We start from the raw sequence: 16,363 nt of genomic DNA on the forward strand, positions 1-16,363 counted from the left end.
TATTAGGCAGCCAGAATCATTGGACTGATACTTTGTCCTGTCGGTTTGATTAGTAGGGGTAACTGAGACTAAGTCATTCTGAGACATCCTCTATTCTAAAAACTTACATTTCAGTGCTGCTGAAAGTGAGTGACAAATCAAATGTAAACAACAGACAGGGGCTTCTACTTAGCATTCTGTTTTCAGACACATTCAAAGTGACTCACTGAGGGCATCAGTGGAAGGGTAGCTAATTTACCACAAAATGGAAGGTTCCTACTCCTGGCTCCATTCTCTGCTCTGGCAAGTCACCATGGCCCTTCCGAGGTTTTAAACATGGCACACTGGGAATTACAGTAGCTGTGTGTCTAGCCCAATGTTTTTAAAGCACAATTGCCTGGAGCTAAAATACATGGAGACTCTAAGGCTTGCATTTCACCTGACCTCAAATGCCCTTAAGACAGTATCACACTGGACTTTATATCAGAGAGATCCACTATACCAGGAACATAAAACAATTCTGGTGGTGGTAGCTGTCCTTATAAAAACAGTAAAGTTCATTCCTTAGTTTCTCAAACCATGTTCTGTTCATCAGGGAGGTGGTGGTCTCCCTCAAGATCACTTCTGTACTAATTTCTACGGTCTTGCTGCTCAAGTAACTTTTCCAGAAGCTTATACATTTGAATTCACCTATCTGCTGCCATTGCCCAGCTAGGGACAGTCTGACAGACTGGTTGGAATTTCTCTAATATCACAAAGTGTATAGACACTATGACTTGGTCCACATATCTAGCCATTGAAAAACTCACATAGAAGTTTTCCACACAGAGTGCCCTCTCCCATAGTAATGACTACTGTGTTCTATTTTCTTTGTTTCACTGCTTAGGTTGATGGCTTAAAGAGGTATACGCTACCTAAAAAAAAGCTTAGAGGTGACTGCCCAATTTATGAAAGACTACCGTTAGTTCAGTGTGCCCAAAGAATATGACTGACAGGTCCTGGGCACTGGGTAGGAGAGGTGGGGTGGGAGGGTCTTCCAGGTGAGAGGGTTTCTGGTTCTCAGCCCAACACTTCTGCCCTACAGCAAAATTCAGACCTTCTTGGATCCATTTAAGTTTCTTGAGATTAACAACCCCATGTGTTCTTGTTATATCTAGCTAACAAGATATAGTTTTAGAGTTCAGATCTTCAAAGCCTGCTCTAAAATACTAGGTGGGCAGTGTGAGTAACTAATTGAAGATAAGCTGGACTTGACGCATAGAAGTTGTCTCCTGTCGTTGTCAAAGTAGGTAGAGAATGAACCAGAAAATCAGAGGTAGGAAGCCAAGGGAGACCTGACCACCTTTTGTCTTGCCTGATCCCAGATGAGAGGGAGCCTGGAAGAGGACTGGCTTCTCCCTAATCTACACAATCATGAACAAATGAAAATGGGTGGTGGACATTCACTTTACTTTTATTCATGTCAGCCATTCAAAACTCTTCTCCCTTGGCTATATCCTTCTCACCTCTCATTCTATCTGGGTATCAATCATTTGGCTTTGTAAATGATTTCGCAGTTCTAGTCTAATGCCTTGAACTTGATACCTTAATTCAACCACTCCTACCATGGTTCTCTAATGAACTGAGGTTGTCACCAATTCTAGTAATTTGAAGTGAAATACCCTTCCCATGACCCAAGGTCTCCATCCATTCCCTCTCACCCCACAGACAGAAGTCCCAAACCTCTGCCAAACCTACTCCAGCCTCTGAAATCCTTGACCACAGAAGTTAGAAGACAGCCTTGTTTTTTGGCAACTACAGGCCTCGGGCAACGATGGATCCTTTTTGAAAACCAATACATTGACATTCTACTTTGTAAGCATCACTATGCCTGACTACAGGAATCACTGTTCTAGGGCACATTGGTGACTTCACCAAGACAGAGCCACACAATGAGGTCTAGTCTGAAAAAAAATCCAGCCGGGTAGCCTTACTATTACAGGAGAGATTTAGGGGGTTAGAGGCAAAACTTGAAGCAAATGGGGAGAAGAAACTGGAGCTATGAAATGTATGACATAGAACCTAAACTAGAATGATAGAATATTCCTTTCAGTACCAAACTTCTTTCCTATCTCCTGTTTGGATGTTGATCATAATTCTTGTCACTTATCCTGGGAAGTATTTGTATTTTAACAGATACGTCTGAAGTCTTAATCCAAAAGAGTGATAATGTGGGGCATTGGGTAAAATGGCAGGCAGAATTTTTAAAGTAGAATGCCTAACAGAACATCTCAACTGAGACCATGAAAGTAACGGCTTACTATACCTACTTACACAGAAGCTACATTCCTGCATATCTGGAAACAAAATATAAACATATTTTCATAGTCAAAAGACAAAGTATTAAGACTTCTTTCTCAGCAGGGGACAAAAAGCAATAAAACAACTAATTTCATTTGACATTAGGGTTCCTATACTTGACTGGTAAGTCTGCACTTTGAGAAATTTTATAAGTGTCCTGAATAAACATGTATGTTATGGACTAAATTGTGTCCTTCCACCCACTGTGATGGGTATTTGGAGGTGAGGCTTTGGGGAGGTAATTAGGTTTAGAAAAATTTATGAGGGTGGGGCCCCCATGATGGGATTAGTGTCCTGTTAAGAGGAAGAAGACAGACCAGAGTTCTCCCTCTCTGTTCATGTTAAGGACATAGCAAGGTGGCCATCAGTTAGTCAAGAAGACAGTCCTTACCAAGGAACTGAATCAGCTGGCACCCTGAACTTGGACTTGGCAGAACTGTGAGAAATGAATTGCTGTTGTTTAATCCACCCAGTCTACAGTATTTTCTTATGGCAGCCTGAGCTAATACAACATATATCTTTTAAATAAATAAAGATAATAATATTATTTTATTTGATCTGGGGCACCTGAGTGGCTCAGTCGGCTGAGCATCAGACTCTTGATTTCAGCTCAGGTCATGATCCCAAGGTTCATGGAATTGAGCCCTGTGTCGAGTTCTGTGCTGACAGCACAGAGCCTCCTTGGGATTCTCTCCTCTCCTCTGCCCCTCCCCTGCACACATTCTCTCTCCCTCTCTCTCAATAAATAAATAAACTTAAAAAAATAATGATCTATTCACATTCATCTAAAATTTATCAGTGTACGTGCATCAGTTACCCAGTGATGTTACTTGAGTGAAACAGGCTTCAACTTAACATTCTGTCCATAGGGGATCTATTAAATAATGTATTGTGAAGACTGGGTCATTCACTGGGAAGAGAGGGAACAAGGCAAGAGCTAAGGTAGAGACCCTGCTGTCAGAAGTTGAGTCTAGAAAGGCACTGGATCAATCCCAAAGCCTGGAGTTAAAGAGTAAGAACAAGATAGTGTCTGGAGTCTTTGGGTCAAACAAATCAGATAAGACTTATGTAGGAAGACAGACAACCCTGTGGCCATTCATATTCTCCAAGGGAAAAGACCTGGTAACAACAAATACCACTGCATAAACAAATTGGGGGATGGGTATGTACACATCTGCTGTAGTGACATGGCTAGTGTTAAACCATAACGTGTATAAATGCATCTTTAAAGTCTAGTTAGCAGAAAATCATAAGCCCAAAGTGCTGTTGATAAAAATGTGCATTACAACACACTATAGGGTTAACCCAACAGCCACAGAAACCTCAACTGATCATGAATTTAAACAATTCTCATTACAAACACAAATAGCAGCAATTAAAAAGCATGACCAACTTAAAACAACATTGATGATGTGGTGGACACAAAACATCCTTCCTCCAAATTGAGAATTCCGACTACAACTTGTTTGTGGGCACACACACCAGATCTCTGCAAATTGCCAAGTGCTTTGTGGCAGAGACTTGGAAAAATCTGTCTTCAGGAAACCATGGCCAAACTCTAGTTTATGAATGCCAAATTTCAATCACTCCTAAATTCATTCAGTAGGTATCTGCTAATAAACAGCTTATGTAAAAATCAAACGCTCTGGGATTCTGAGTAATTTGCCAGTAAGAACCACGAAAAGGACCTGTATTGGGGGAAGGCTGGGCTTTACCAGGAGGAGACCACTGCATAATTGAGAACCACTAGCTGCTGGGTGGGGGCTGTGCTGGAGCAGCTCTTGGTCTAGGGCACTTGGGTCCGGGCTTAGCCTGCTGCCCATGGTCCACTGGGTTTTCAGGGCTCCTCCCCACTCCCTACTGAATAGCTCATGGTTATCCTGCAACAGTGGATGTCCTGGCTACTCCCTGACACTGTTCCTGCTTCCTTCTTCAGAGAGATAAACGATATCCCTGGCCACACCATTCCTGGACTAGCCCTCTCTCACGTATACCTGCTCTACTAATAGAGTGGGATGACTTAAGAAATAATGTTAAACAGTAAGGATCGAATTTTTTGTATCTCTATATGATGTGTTCATGAGCAAAAATTTGTTTTTATGCCTATTTCTAGGTGTAGCATTTAACAGTTTTAAGCATTAGGGCTTATGCTAATAGAGCTTTAAAAGCGTGGGCTCAAAGCCTGGATGTATCAGTTCTTTCAGGATGCCGGGTCTGTGTATCAACAGAGTATGCTAAGAATGTAACCTTTTTGAAAGTTAATTTCTAAGTTATGTATTTACTTGAAGGCTTAAAAGTCCTGAGTAAATTTAGTGATAATGAGTGTGACAACAGTTTCCTTTAGATAAGCTGCCAGTTGCTGTCCCTCTGTCTCTTGTGAAAGGCTATTTAAGCCAGATAATGCAGTTTCCAAGTTGAAGAATCTATTTTTCACTTGTATGGAGGAACATTTCACAAGTTTCTGAAGAGACAAAAGCTCTAATAATGGGGAATGATAATAGGCTAGTTTCCAGTATATCCTAGTACCTTTGTATGATCTATTTTCCATCACATAGTGAAAAGGAACAGAGCACATAAATATATATCAGAACTCCAAGGATAATTGTCATTTCTAGGAAAACAGCAAAGGCCACAAACAAAATAAACTGCATTGCTAGATGTTCACATACTCCTAACACAAGTGTACAATTTCCTGCAAAAGAAACATGCTAGCTGCTTCAGGATGTGGGTAAGACAAGCATGTTCCTGTGGTAATGATTTCCCAAACAAGAAAAAAGTCAGAAAGGCAAATCTTTGCTAAGCTGCAGACTACCAGGTCTCCTGATTTATGAAAGCAGTAAGAATAGAGTAGATAAAGCTGTTTAAGAAACAACTCAGAAAACAAATATTCTATAAGTCAGCAAAATTGTCAAAAAAATGACTTTTACTTTACAACAGAAAAAATACCTTCACATATTTTAATATTGTCAAAGCACTTATCGTGTAGCATTATACTTTAGGTTGACACACTAACTCTACTATATTCTACAACCCTACAAAATAAATATGCATGGGTATCCTATAAGGTTCAGTCAATTTTTAAATAAAAACTGTTTTAGTGATACAAATATAGATTCACCCAATTAAAATATGATGTACATTTAATTTCTCCTAACCTCTTTCCTTATCATTTTATCATAAATTTATCTTGTTTCCATATTTTTTCTTTTACATATTAGTGCTATTTTACACTTTGCTCTTTTCATTGTCATTCATTCATTTTATTCATTCATCCTTTCAAAAAACATTTATTGAGTATTTGCTAAATATCAGCAAATGATTAGGTCAAATTATTCTTCTTTCTCGTTTCTTAACGAGTAAGTCGCACTTACTACCATTCTAAAACTTATTCAATAACATAATAATGGGCTTATTTCTCATTCCATTGATGCCAATCTACCCAGAACTTCCATCTGATAGCTATCAATTTCACATCTTTACCTCTAAAGGTGAGATGAAATGCAGTGGAGAGAGCAGGGCGGTAGGGAAAGAAATTAATATGCATTGTTTGCGTCCAATGTGCAGTGCACTTGACTAAGTATTTAACACATATTATCTTAAATAAGTTTCACAACAACTAAACAAAGTAGGTATATTATTATCCCCATTTCATAAATTGGGAAACTGAGTCTCTCACCACCAAAGGGACAGGCTGCCCGAGGTCTCACCTTGGTCTGTCTGACACCAAAGGCTTTTCGGCAGCTCTTCTAAGAAGGAAAACTGGCACTCAATACTTTTTTAAATCTTTGAATAAAATTTTGTTTGAATCTATGCGTTCATAAAACTCAGACTATCTCCTCTTCCATATGCCTCTAAAAACCACATACTGTTTAAATAAATTCCTAAAGAAATACCTTTATGCCAGGGTTTTTGTAGCAAAGGTAAACAGTTCATACAAAGAAAATGCTAATGAATAAATTAAAATATTTAAAAAATTCTGAAATCTATCAGCCCTGACACATATATTATGTTTTATTATTTTCCAGACCAGTCTTCTACTATTACCGGGAGTAACAGATGATAGATGACGAATAGGTCAGAGATTTAAAACTTAGTACATAAACACAAATTAAACCAAGGGAAAATGCAAATATAAAATGCCCATTTTTATTAACAGAGATGAAATGACATAATATCACAGAAGCAATGTTAAAGAAACATCGTGTATTATGTTGTATTGTAATTATTCCATATTAGTAAGTACCTTATATTCTTCGTAATCATTGCTATCTAGCAAGTCACTTTTCTCCAGTTCTGTAAGTTGTTCTGCAGAGGGCTTAGCTGGTAGATGCTTAATAGAGGCTTGCTGATATATGGGCTTTCCATTAAAAAACAGTTCCTTCCAATCATGCATCACCTTGTATGGAATCAAACTATAGCAGAAAAGATTTTTAAAAAGGTAGAGATGAATCAATGGTCAATATATAGTCAATCAATAGTCAAATATACACCTTAAAGCTTAGTCTCTCTATTATCATATTCATTCCCCAGGATCTGCTATTTGATGCTAGGGATTCCATTTACTATTACTGGATATGGCTAATGGCTAGTAGAAAGAACATCTGGAACTCAGCAGGTTTGAATGAATGAACATTACTTAAAGCCACTGGTCCTTCCAACTCATATTGACTGTGCACTAACAGAACATTATATCTTAAAATGGTGAGCACTGTCACAAAACTTAGGTTCTTTACTTCCTAGCTATGATTTTAAATGGCTGTGCAACCTCAGAAAATCATTTAAATGCTCTAATATAAGTGTCCTCCTGTGCAAAAATGAGCAGACTGAGTATTTTCCAAAGCCCCTTTAAGATGTCAGTCGGTTTACATATTTGCAAGTAATTTATAATAGAAAGATCGAATGCATGGTGGTTTTTATTATTGTTACATATTTGATAACCTTTAAAATTATTTTTCAGTAACTATTTCTATTTAAATATGATGAATGACTAAGATGTAATCAGGGAAATGGGAAAACAGTTTCAAGAAGAACAAAATGCAAAGAAAGGAAAGGGTCTAACATTCAGATGCATTTCTCTAAAACTGGTTGGACTGGAGTTTGAAATTACAACAAAAAAGTTAGTATTTCATTAATTTCATTCTGATACATACTACATGGATGAAACTGGAGGACATTATGTTAAATGAAATAAGCCAGACACTAAAATAACAAATAATGTATGGTTTCACTTCTATAAGATACCCAATTTAGACAAATGCGCTGAGACCAAACGTAGCACAGAGGTTACCAGGGGCTGGAGAGTTATTTAATGGGTACAGTGCTTCAGTTTGGAATGATAGAAAAGTTCTGGAGATGGATGGTCATGATGGTTGCACAACAGTGTGAATGCACTTATGTCACTGAAGTGTACATCTAAAATGATTAAAAGAGTCAGTTTTATGTTATGTATGTTTTGCCACAATAAAATGTTGTACTTTAATTAAATGTACAATTTCAAATATAATCACATTATGTTTTCCATTAATAAAACATTTACAGTCGCTAAGGGTTACTTTGTCAAAATATGGAAGTTTAGAAATTAATAAGCTCAGGTATAGAAATACTGTAACATCAGAATTATTGAAATGGCATTATTGACTTCTATGGTAAAGTAAGTAATTAACAACTTATATACTGTCCAAAAGTTAACCTTACAGTTACTGAATTAATATCCTATTATCTGAATATCAATAATTTTAAGGAACAGTCTAAAAAGTTATTTTGAGTAGGCTGATACCAAAAATATACCTGTGCTTTAGAAAAAAATATATACTGATGACATCTTGTTTAATGAAGTAACATGAGTTTATCTTGACTGACAGTAGTGTAGATAATAAAATATTAATATATATGCGTAATTGTTGTGTTCAGTTGGAACTAAAAGACACATATCTTACACCATACACAAAAAAACTAACTCAAAATAGATTAAAGACTTGAGTGCAAGACCTGAAACCATAAAACTTCTAAAAGAAAACATAGGCATTACTGCCCTTTGACGTTGGTCTCAGATTTGATACCAAAAGCAAAGGCAACAAAAGCAAAAATAAACAGTTGGGACTACATCCAACTTAAAAGATTCTGCAAGGCAAAAGAAACAATCAACAAAATGAAAAGGCAACCTATTGAATGGGAGAAAATATTTGCAAATCACATATCTGATAAGGGTTAATATCCAAAATATATAAAGAACTCCTACAACTCAATAGCAAAAAAGTGAACAATCCAATTAAAAAATGGGCACAGGATCTGAATGGACATTTTCCAAAAGCAGACATACAGATGGCCAACAAGTACATGAACAGATGCTCAATCATCAGGGAAATGCAAATCAGGGAAATGCAATCATCAGGGAAATGCAAATCAAAACCACAATGTAATATCACCTCACACTTGTCAGAATGGCTGGGATCAAAAAGATAAATAAAAAACGAGGATGTGGAGAAGAGGGAACCCTCTTGTGCACTGTTGGTGGGAATGCAAACTGGTGCAGCCACTATAGAAAACAGTGGGTTCTCAAGAAGATCTTAGTTTGGGTAATTTGAGAGGTGTACATATTTAACTGGGTTGCCTTATCCTTGTCCTTGCGGAATTACTTTCACTGAGATATACTGTGATATCATTCTCCTGTAACTTTCAGCAAAGAATATCATAAGAAATAGGTCTATGAGGCCAGATGATACATTTGTTTAAAAGATCTTGCTGAGAACATTCTCCACTAGATATACTACACTATTCAGTATACCTTAGATGAGTGTGCCACGTGAGAGAGCTATTGTTCTAAATTTAGTGCCAAGGAAAGTTTTGTATTTGGTAATGAACTAGAATGGGAAATGGAAAACACATGGCAGATTGTATTTCCCTTTTTCCTTTGGCTACCAGGAAGCTCAGATAAAATTTGCAGCTCAGTTGCAGCCACTGGCAAATCTGCTGCCAATATAATTGTGTTCTAATTTATCTTTTGTTCTTAACTTTCTACTTTAATTTGGATTTTCCTTTGTTCTTATTTGGCATATTTTTAATATGTTTTGTATTATTGAATATTTCCTTATAAATACATTAATTCCTTTTAGAAACAAGGTACAATGAAAATAAATAGATTTAATGACTAGTAATTTTTAAATAATTCCAGTATTTCAGAAAGTTCCAAGTGTGTCAAATAAATTATTATAGTTGTCTTTGTAAATTACTGTAAATTTAGACACAAAGTTTAAATGTTAAAAGACATATAAATGCACCTTAAATAAGGCTATTGAGTGGGTGAATTGAGTCAGTAATCCAGGTATCCTGGACCCCACTTCTTAGTACTTTTTTCACGGAAAAAATTTGTCTTTTCTTATCAACTGGGTGTCTACATACACAATCACCATTTTCTGTGATGTCTGTACTGTAATGATTGTAAAAAGTAACACTTACTTATCTGTCAACATTCGGTAGTCTGCCACTTTAGTGGACAAATCAAGTATTTGATCCAAAATTTCTGCACATATTGTATAATGCTTTTTGTAACGAGCTTGAGCTCTTTCCACAGCAATCTGTTCAAGAATTTCCTTCTCTCTGAGGGCTTGCTCCTCAAAATCAATCTTGGCTTGTTTTGCCAAAGCCTAAGAAGACAGAGACATGTTTGAGTCAATGTAATTATGCGATGATTCAAACGAAAATAATGTTATAATTTCAATGGGCAAAAAAAAAATCTCTAAATAGAATGAAACCTCCTTTTACATCAAGAAGAACTTAATCATGAAGGAGAACTTTTTTTCCTTATTAAGTTCTGAGTATGCTGGCAATGACAATATTGGAAATATTCCACTTTTAGCTTATCTTATCAGCAAAACATATTACAGAGAAAAGTGGTCCAACTGTGGAAAGCCCAACATAGATTAACAATAAATTGGATCTTCAGTGTGTAAAAAGAAGCCTTGAGTTCATGGCTTGCAAATCGTCAGAGCCAGGGATCACAGAGAAACGGGCAAGCCTGTGCCACCCTAGCATCGTAGCCCCTTCGAACCCATCTTAGGAGCCTTAACTGGGCACATCTGCTCCATTCAGCCAATGTCCTCTGTCTAGGAGTGAGAGAGTTCTAGGACACTGATTTATACTTAGAAAATGTTTTGGAAATTCCCTGATATTACTGGCTTGAGCCTATCACACACGCGCCAACAAATGTTAAATGCGTTTAGACAACCAAAAAACCCTTCTGCTGTTACAGCCTTTATAAATCAGTAAAATTCACTCAGAGAACATTTATTTCTGCAGAAAGTAATGAAATACTTAGAGTTTATCATGACCCTCTGCTTGGTTTGCACTATTATATTGTTCAGAGAAACACTTTCTTCACATCAAGTACAAAGGTCAAACTCAGCATGACTAAATGTTGCTTTCAAATAGCTAAACCAGCTCCTTGAGAAATTCTATCCTGTGCTAACATGCTCCAGAAACAATACTTGCCTCCTGTAACTTAACCCGCTGAGTGTAAAATGAAGGTGAACTTGGGCCTTGGAGGAGCTGCCATCAAAGTCAAGCTCCAGCTTGTGTACAGAAGGCAAGTCCTAGGCTCCCACTCAGAGCGCCCCCTCAGCCTCCATGTCCTATAAGTGGGGGTATTAATAAGACTAGGCATGCACAGAAAAACTCACCAAACCATCCTGTCAGGGAAAATATTTCCTATGATACTACTCACACATGACTCAAATGCCTGACAATGCATTGCTTTCGTCCACTGAACCAAATGGAAGTTTCCTTTGCTTTTGTCGTTGTTTTATTTTGTTTGCTTTTATGGGGAAAGGGGTTGGACTGGGTGACCTCTGAGGTCAGTTCTGTACGTTTGGCAAGTTCGGGAATCACACCAGAATTTGTCCCGGCTGTATCGTTCTGCAGGCCCCGTTTTTCTGGGGCAAGCATATAATGCAAGTACAAAGCTTTAGGGCAGGCTTCATGACCTGCAAAGAGGTCAGAGGAAAGAGGAATTCAAAAGAAAAGCCGTAACTAGATGAGAATTTACAGAGACAGTGACAGTAAAATGAGCTTGGGAGGCCGCTTTACTGCAGAGTGCCCATAAGGCCTGTGGAAATGTTTACGGAGTGACAGGCCTGGAGCCTTGAAGAGAAGGGCAGAATGTCCCCAGCAGGAAGAGAGCAACCTTCACCTCTGAGCTGTCTCCCTCCCTCCTTCCAACCCTTTCCTTCTTTTTAGCTATCAGTCTTCTACCTTTACCCCACCTCGCCTCCCTGTGCTAAACCCACCACAATTTCCTGTCCCATTATAGCAAAGTGGGCTGAAGCCCTAAAAAAAAAAAAAAAAAAAGAAAGAAGGGAAAGGAAAAAGGAAGTCTGTGGGAGGTAGTGAATCTCAGCGGTTACAAACCCAGACTCTCAAGTCTGACAGAGCCAGCTGTGCTCCTGTCTACACCACTGACAGGCTGTGCGACCGTGAGGTTTCTAAGTCTCATTTTCCTTCTGCATAAAACGTAGATAAGGAGAGCGTCCACTTCAAAAGTCTGTTGCGAGAATTCTATGTGCATGTAATGAACATAGTTCAATGCTTGACTCACGGTAAATACTCATAAAAGGTTAAATATTATTATAATTAAGTCCTGCTAGTAATAGCAGGTGGAGCAGAAATCTGAAATCAAAAATTCTTAATATAGAATAGATGCCCAATTACCTTAAAGAAGAGACAAACAGATTTAATCTAAAACCAAAACCAAACCAGACAAAAACTGATGATGGAAAACATGAAGTTCTCTCTCTCTCTCTATCTATCTCTCCCTCCCTCACTCGTGCTCTCTCTCTCCCTTTCTGCACCAGCACCCTCTATGCTTTCTTTAAATGTACTGGACATTGGCCTAAGCCCTGGGGAAACAGTAGTGAGCAGAATCAAACATGCTCCCTTCCTCAGGAGCTTACATCCAGTGGGGGGTGGGGGGACAGTGAAAAAGCCACACAATGACTGTATTCTTGCACAGTATAAGTGTCACCAGGGAAGGACTATGGGGTACGGTGCATAACAGGGGGCCTGAACTAGACAAGAAGTGGCAGGTGCACAGAGCTCTGAAAGATGAGGATTCGCTGGGGAAAGGCATTTGGGAAGAAGGAGAAAGGCAGAAGAAATGACTTGTTCAGGATCTGAGAGCAGACCAGTGTGGCCAGGGCCTGGGAGACAGAGGGGAACAAGGTATGAGCAGGATCTGGTCAAAGGGAAGCCGTGGGTGGGTTTTTGAGTGTGAGGGCAGTGGTCAAATCTGAGAGGCAAGAAGGTTCCTCTGGCAGCAGAATGGAGAATGATCTGGAGGAGATGGAAGTAGGGCAGGTCATTTGTAGAAGTTATCTCTAGCTTCCCCTTCATTTTTAACAGGCAGGCAGATGTCTTTTTGACTCCTGCTTTAGGGAATTTCTGCAAGACAAAAAAGCAGAAGCTGCACGAAACTCCTCTTCACTTTAAAAGGCCATCTTCAAAGGTGAATTAATCTAGGTCACTCAAAGAGAGAGCAGAGAAGGGAAGCTTTTGAGAGCAAAGAGAAAGAGGAAGAGAAAGTGCTCCCTGGCACTTCCTGGGGAGCAGCAGAGCCTCAGGGGGAACACATGAGGGACCAACAGAGACTGGAATCGCCTCCGTGAAGACATGTGCCTCATGTGTGGGCTGGTAGCTGAGGCCTCAGAGGCAACAAGCTGGACCTGGGCCTGATGACTGCAGAGCTTCCCTGATGACGTGGCCTGTGACCTGGGGCACCGTTCGTCTCTGTGGGCAGAGATGGGCTGCTGGAGTTTGAGCTCAGGTTGATTTAAAGAATATAGAAAATGGTAGGTTCTTGCACACCCCAATTGTAGTTGCTAATTCATAGCCTCTCAAAATGGATGAAGGAGGCCATTGCAGTGGTAGTAGTAGAGACTGGGGTATGGTGTAGACATGGAGAAAAATGGGCAAATTAAAGAGATAGTACATGAAATCGACAGGACTTAGTGATGTTCTGGATATGGAAGAGAGGGTGAGGCAGGGTTCAAGTGGACCCTGAGATTTTACACTTGTGTAGCTGAATGAAGGGTGTCGTCATTTATTGGGATATAGAAACTTGAAAAAGGCCAGTTTAGTAACAAGGGTCATAAATTTGGCTTCAACATGTTGAATTTGAGGTGTCTCTGAGACATCTGAGTAGAGATGTCAGGAAAGCAGTTGAACACATGGGTCTTTACCGCAGAAGGCAGAGATATAAATGCAGGAGTCATCTGTCTACTGCAGTGATTACACCCCCATGGTTGTGGATTAGGAGGTCCTCTGAGGAAATAACATAGAGGAGAAAAAGAAGAGGCCTGGGACTAAGCTTTAAGGAATCCCGACGTTAACATTTTGGTATTTGAGGAGAATGAGCTGGCAAAGAAGGGGAAGCCAATGAAGTAGGAAGAAAAGCAGGAGAGCATTTCTACAATGGACCTCAGCAGAAAGGGACCACGTGAGAGCAAAACAATAATTAACATATCATTAACAGTCCGTATCATTAGCACACTTAAAATCTTTAATACATTTAAAAGTACTTGGGGAATTTTCCCCCTTCTTCCACCACAAACAATAACAAAAACTACAAAAACAGAAACAAGTTATAAAAACGATTTTAAAAACTCTCTTCTTCACAAAAGTTGAATGATTTTCTGTGGGTAACAAAATGGATTTTGTTTATTTAGTGCATGATGCTGGAAAGAAAAGGTCTGTTCCTTTAGCAAACTCAATTCAACATTTATTTCTTTGGCTCCTACTTATACACCAGCCACTGTTGATGTAGGAGGTGATAGATTCAATGTTTGTGGAGGTAACCTGTGAAATCAAGCCGTCTCACAGACAGGAGTGCTAGAGAAGCAGACCCTCAGCTTTAGGGAAAGGTAATCATTGTTAGAGGAAGGGATATAATTTTTTTCAGATGCCTCAGAACCTCACAGTTCTGGTCTCTGAGGCTCTAGCAGGCCTGAGCATTCCAATCCTCTGAAGTTGATTCAAGGCTAGTTAAAGAAACAAGGAGGGAATCCTTCTCATCACAGTGGGATCAGTCCTACTATAAAGGCTTTACTATTCTGCACTTCATTATCTGGGCTTGAAGCAAACATATTTTTCAACAGGCACTTAGGAAGATTAGTGAAACGCTATTTCTAATGCAAGCAAATGCCATTCAATCCATTCAAGTTTACTCTTATAAAAAAAAAAAAAAGAGGGATGAAACCGTTATCCAGATAATTCAGCTCTTTAAGAGGACACTCGAGATCAGTGTCCCTGCGGCTCATATTCATGGAGGTATATGGTTCTTCACCCCTACCCCTAACATTTCAGCTATGTCTGTTCTACAAAGGCAAAAGCACCATTTCCCTGACTCTCCAAACAATATTTCTAAAAATCGCATAATTTTGGCAAAAGCTGTATTTCATTTTTGTGGAATATCATCGTGGAAACCATGAGGCTGATAAATAAAGCATTCCCTTCCTATTTTTTGTAAGGTTTTCTCTGCTGTTCAGCCTAGTTTTGTGAATATTTTATGGCAGTAAAGACAGGCTATTGAAAATGCCACTGACATGAGTTTTGAATTTCTCCAGTCAAATCTAGACCAACAGATTGAATAAATTTGGAATATCTCCAATAGAAAATAGGCAAGAATTAATCTATACAATCCATTGATAGAACAGATCGATTTTGATTATTAGAGCCATTATATATACAAAAAGATAAGGAAAAATATTAATGTATTAACTAATTGAAAGATTAGATATTTTGATGTCCAGAGCTATAAAAGGACCTAGACACAATACCATAGTAACCAAGAGCACACCTATCATCTGGATCTTGGTATCTGTGTACTATTCTCAAATACAATCAACCAGAGTACCCTGCACAAATGGTTTGTTTTGGAGGAAGGAATAATACAATATGGACTTGATATAATCTTGTTTTTTCAGAAAGAAAGGAATCATTTATTAAAGACTTATGGTGTCTTATTAAAAGGAGGCAGCCTAAAAGTGCTCTCACTGACTGAGAATATTCACCTAGAATAAGAAACACCAATACCATTCTAGTAAACTTAGCAGACTGTAAAGAAGAATGAATTCTGTATGCATCCAGAAAAAGAGAGTAATGACACAATTGAAAATTAGATTATCATTAATCTTTTTGATGGTAACACTTTTACCAAAAGAAAATGGAATAATGCGTTTAATAAATTCAAGGAAAGAAAATGTGAACTAAGGATTTTATATACAGCAAAACTGACAATCAGGATAAAAGACATCTACTGTTATCAGTATACCATACATAATACCCAATACAAAATATAGGGAATATTGTTCCCTGACCCCTTCTTGAGAAATGTACTAGAGAATGAGTTTCAGGCAAGCAAAACAACCAGAGAGATGTGAACATAAAAATGGGTGGTGAACATCAAATATTTGTGAAATCAAGACTAAAGGGAGAGTGTAATATGTAGAAGCTCTATGTGCTGTCAGTGTAGTTACAAAAAAATAAAAATGGGGAAATAAGAGAGAGAGATCGTATAAAAAATTGACTCTAAATACAGCTTTGTTTACCTTGACTTGGTGGAAAAAATCAAAAGTAACTTGAGAAATATTTTTAAGGGAGCTATTGTTTACCGCTTCTCGATCAAGAGCATCCTGGAAATCTTTAAGTCGTCTCTCCTCATACTGTTTTTCTCTGAAAATTCTGTTTTGCCATAAAACTTCCTTTTCATGCCGAACATGCATGAGCTGCACAGCGATCCTGCGTTCCTGCTGGGACTGCCGCATCAGCCGGTTAATCAGCTGCTCTTCCCGAAACGCCTCCTGAAAACACCATTGGAGGAGCCAATTATTTGCCAAGGCCATGTCCAAATTTCCCATTGGGCTAAGAAGCCTATGCATAAATAATATCTAAAATGCATAGTATTCATCAGCACCAATTTCTGCCATTTGATTTAAATTTGAACATGGCAAAAATCAAGTTATAAAAATCAAGTTATACCATTAAATATCGTATGTAC

At 38.4% G+C, this 16,363-nt stretch overlaps 1 protein-coding gene across 1 annotated transcript in view; it reads right to left on the reverse strand.

Annotated features, from left to right (window-relative positions):
- SPEF2 (sperm flagellar 2) overlaps nucleotides 1–16,363 on the reverse strand; it is a 173,858-nt gene that overhangs the window by 130,431 nt on the left and 27,064 nt on the right. The window contains exons 8-10 of the mRNA XM_047077096.1: nucleotides 15,978–16,166; nucleotides 9,775–9,962; nucleotides 6,563–6,731 (exon numbers count right to left, since the gene is read on the reverse strand). Coding sequence (XP_046933052.1) covers nucleotides 6,563–6,731; nucleotides 9,775–9,962; nucleotides 15,978–16,166 — 546 coding nt within the window. The remainder of the gene's footprint in view (nucleotides 1–6,562; nucleotides 6,732–9,774; nucleotides 9,963–15,977; nucleotides 16,167–16,363) is intronic.

This window comes from Lynx rufus, unplaced genomic scaffold (genome assembly GCF_022079265.1).
Source record: "Lynx rufus isolate CCGP_SWC_20201006 ecotype Redwood Valley unplaced genomic scaffold, mLynRuf1.p SCAF_1, whole genome shotgun sequence".
Taxonomy (NCBI): domain Eukaryota; kingdom Metazoa; phylum Chordata; class Mammalia; order Carnivora; family Felidae; genus Lynx; species Lynx rufus.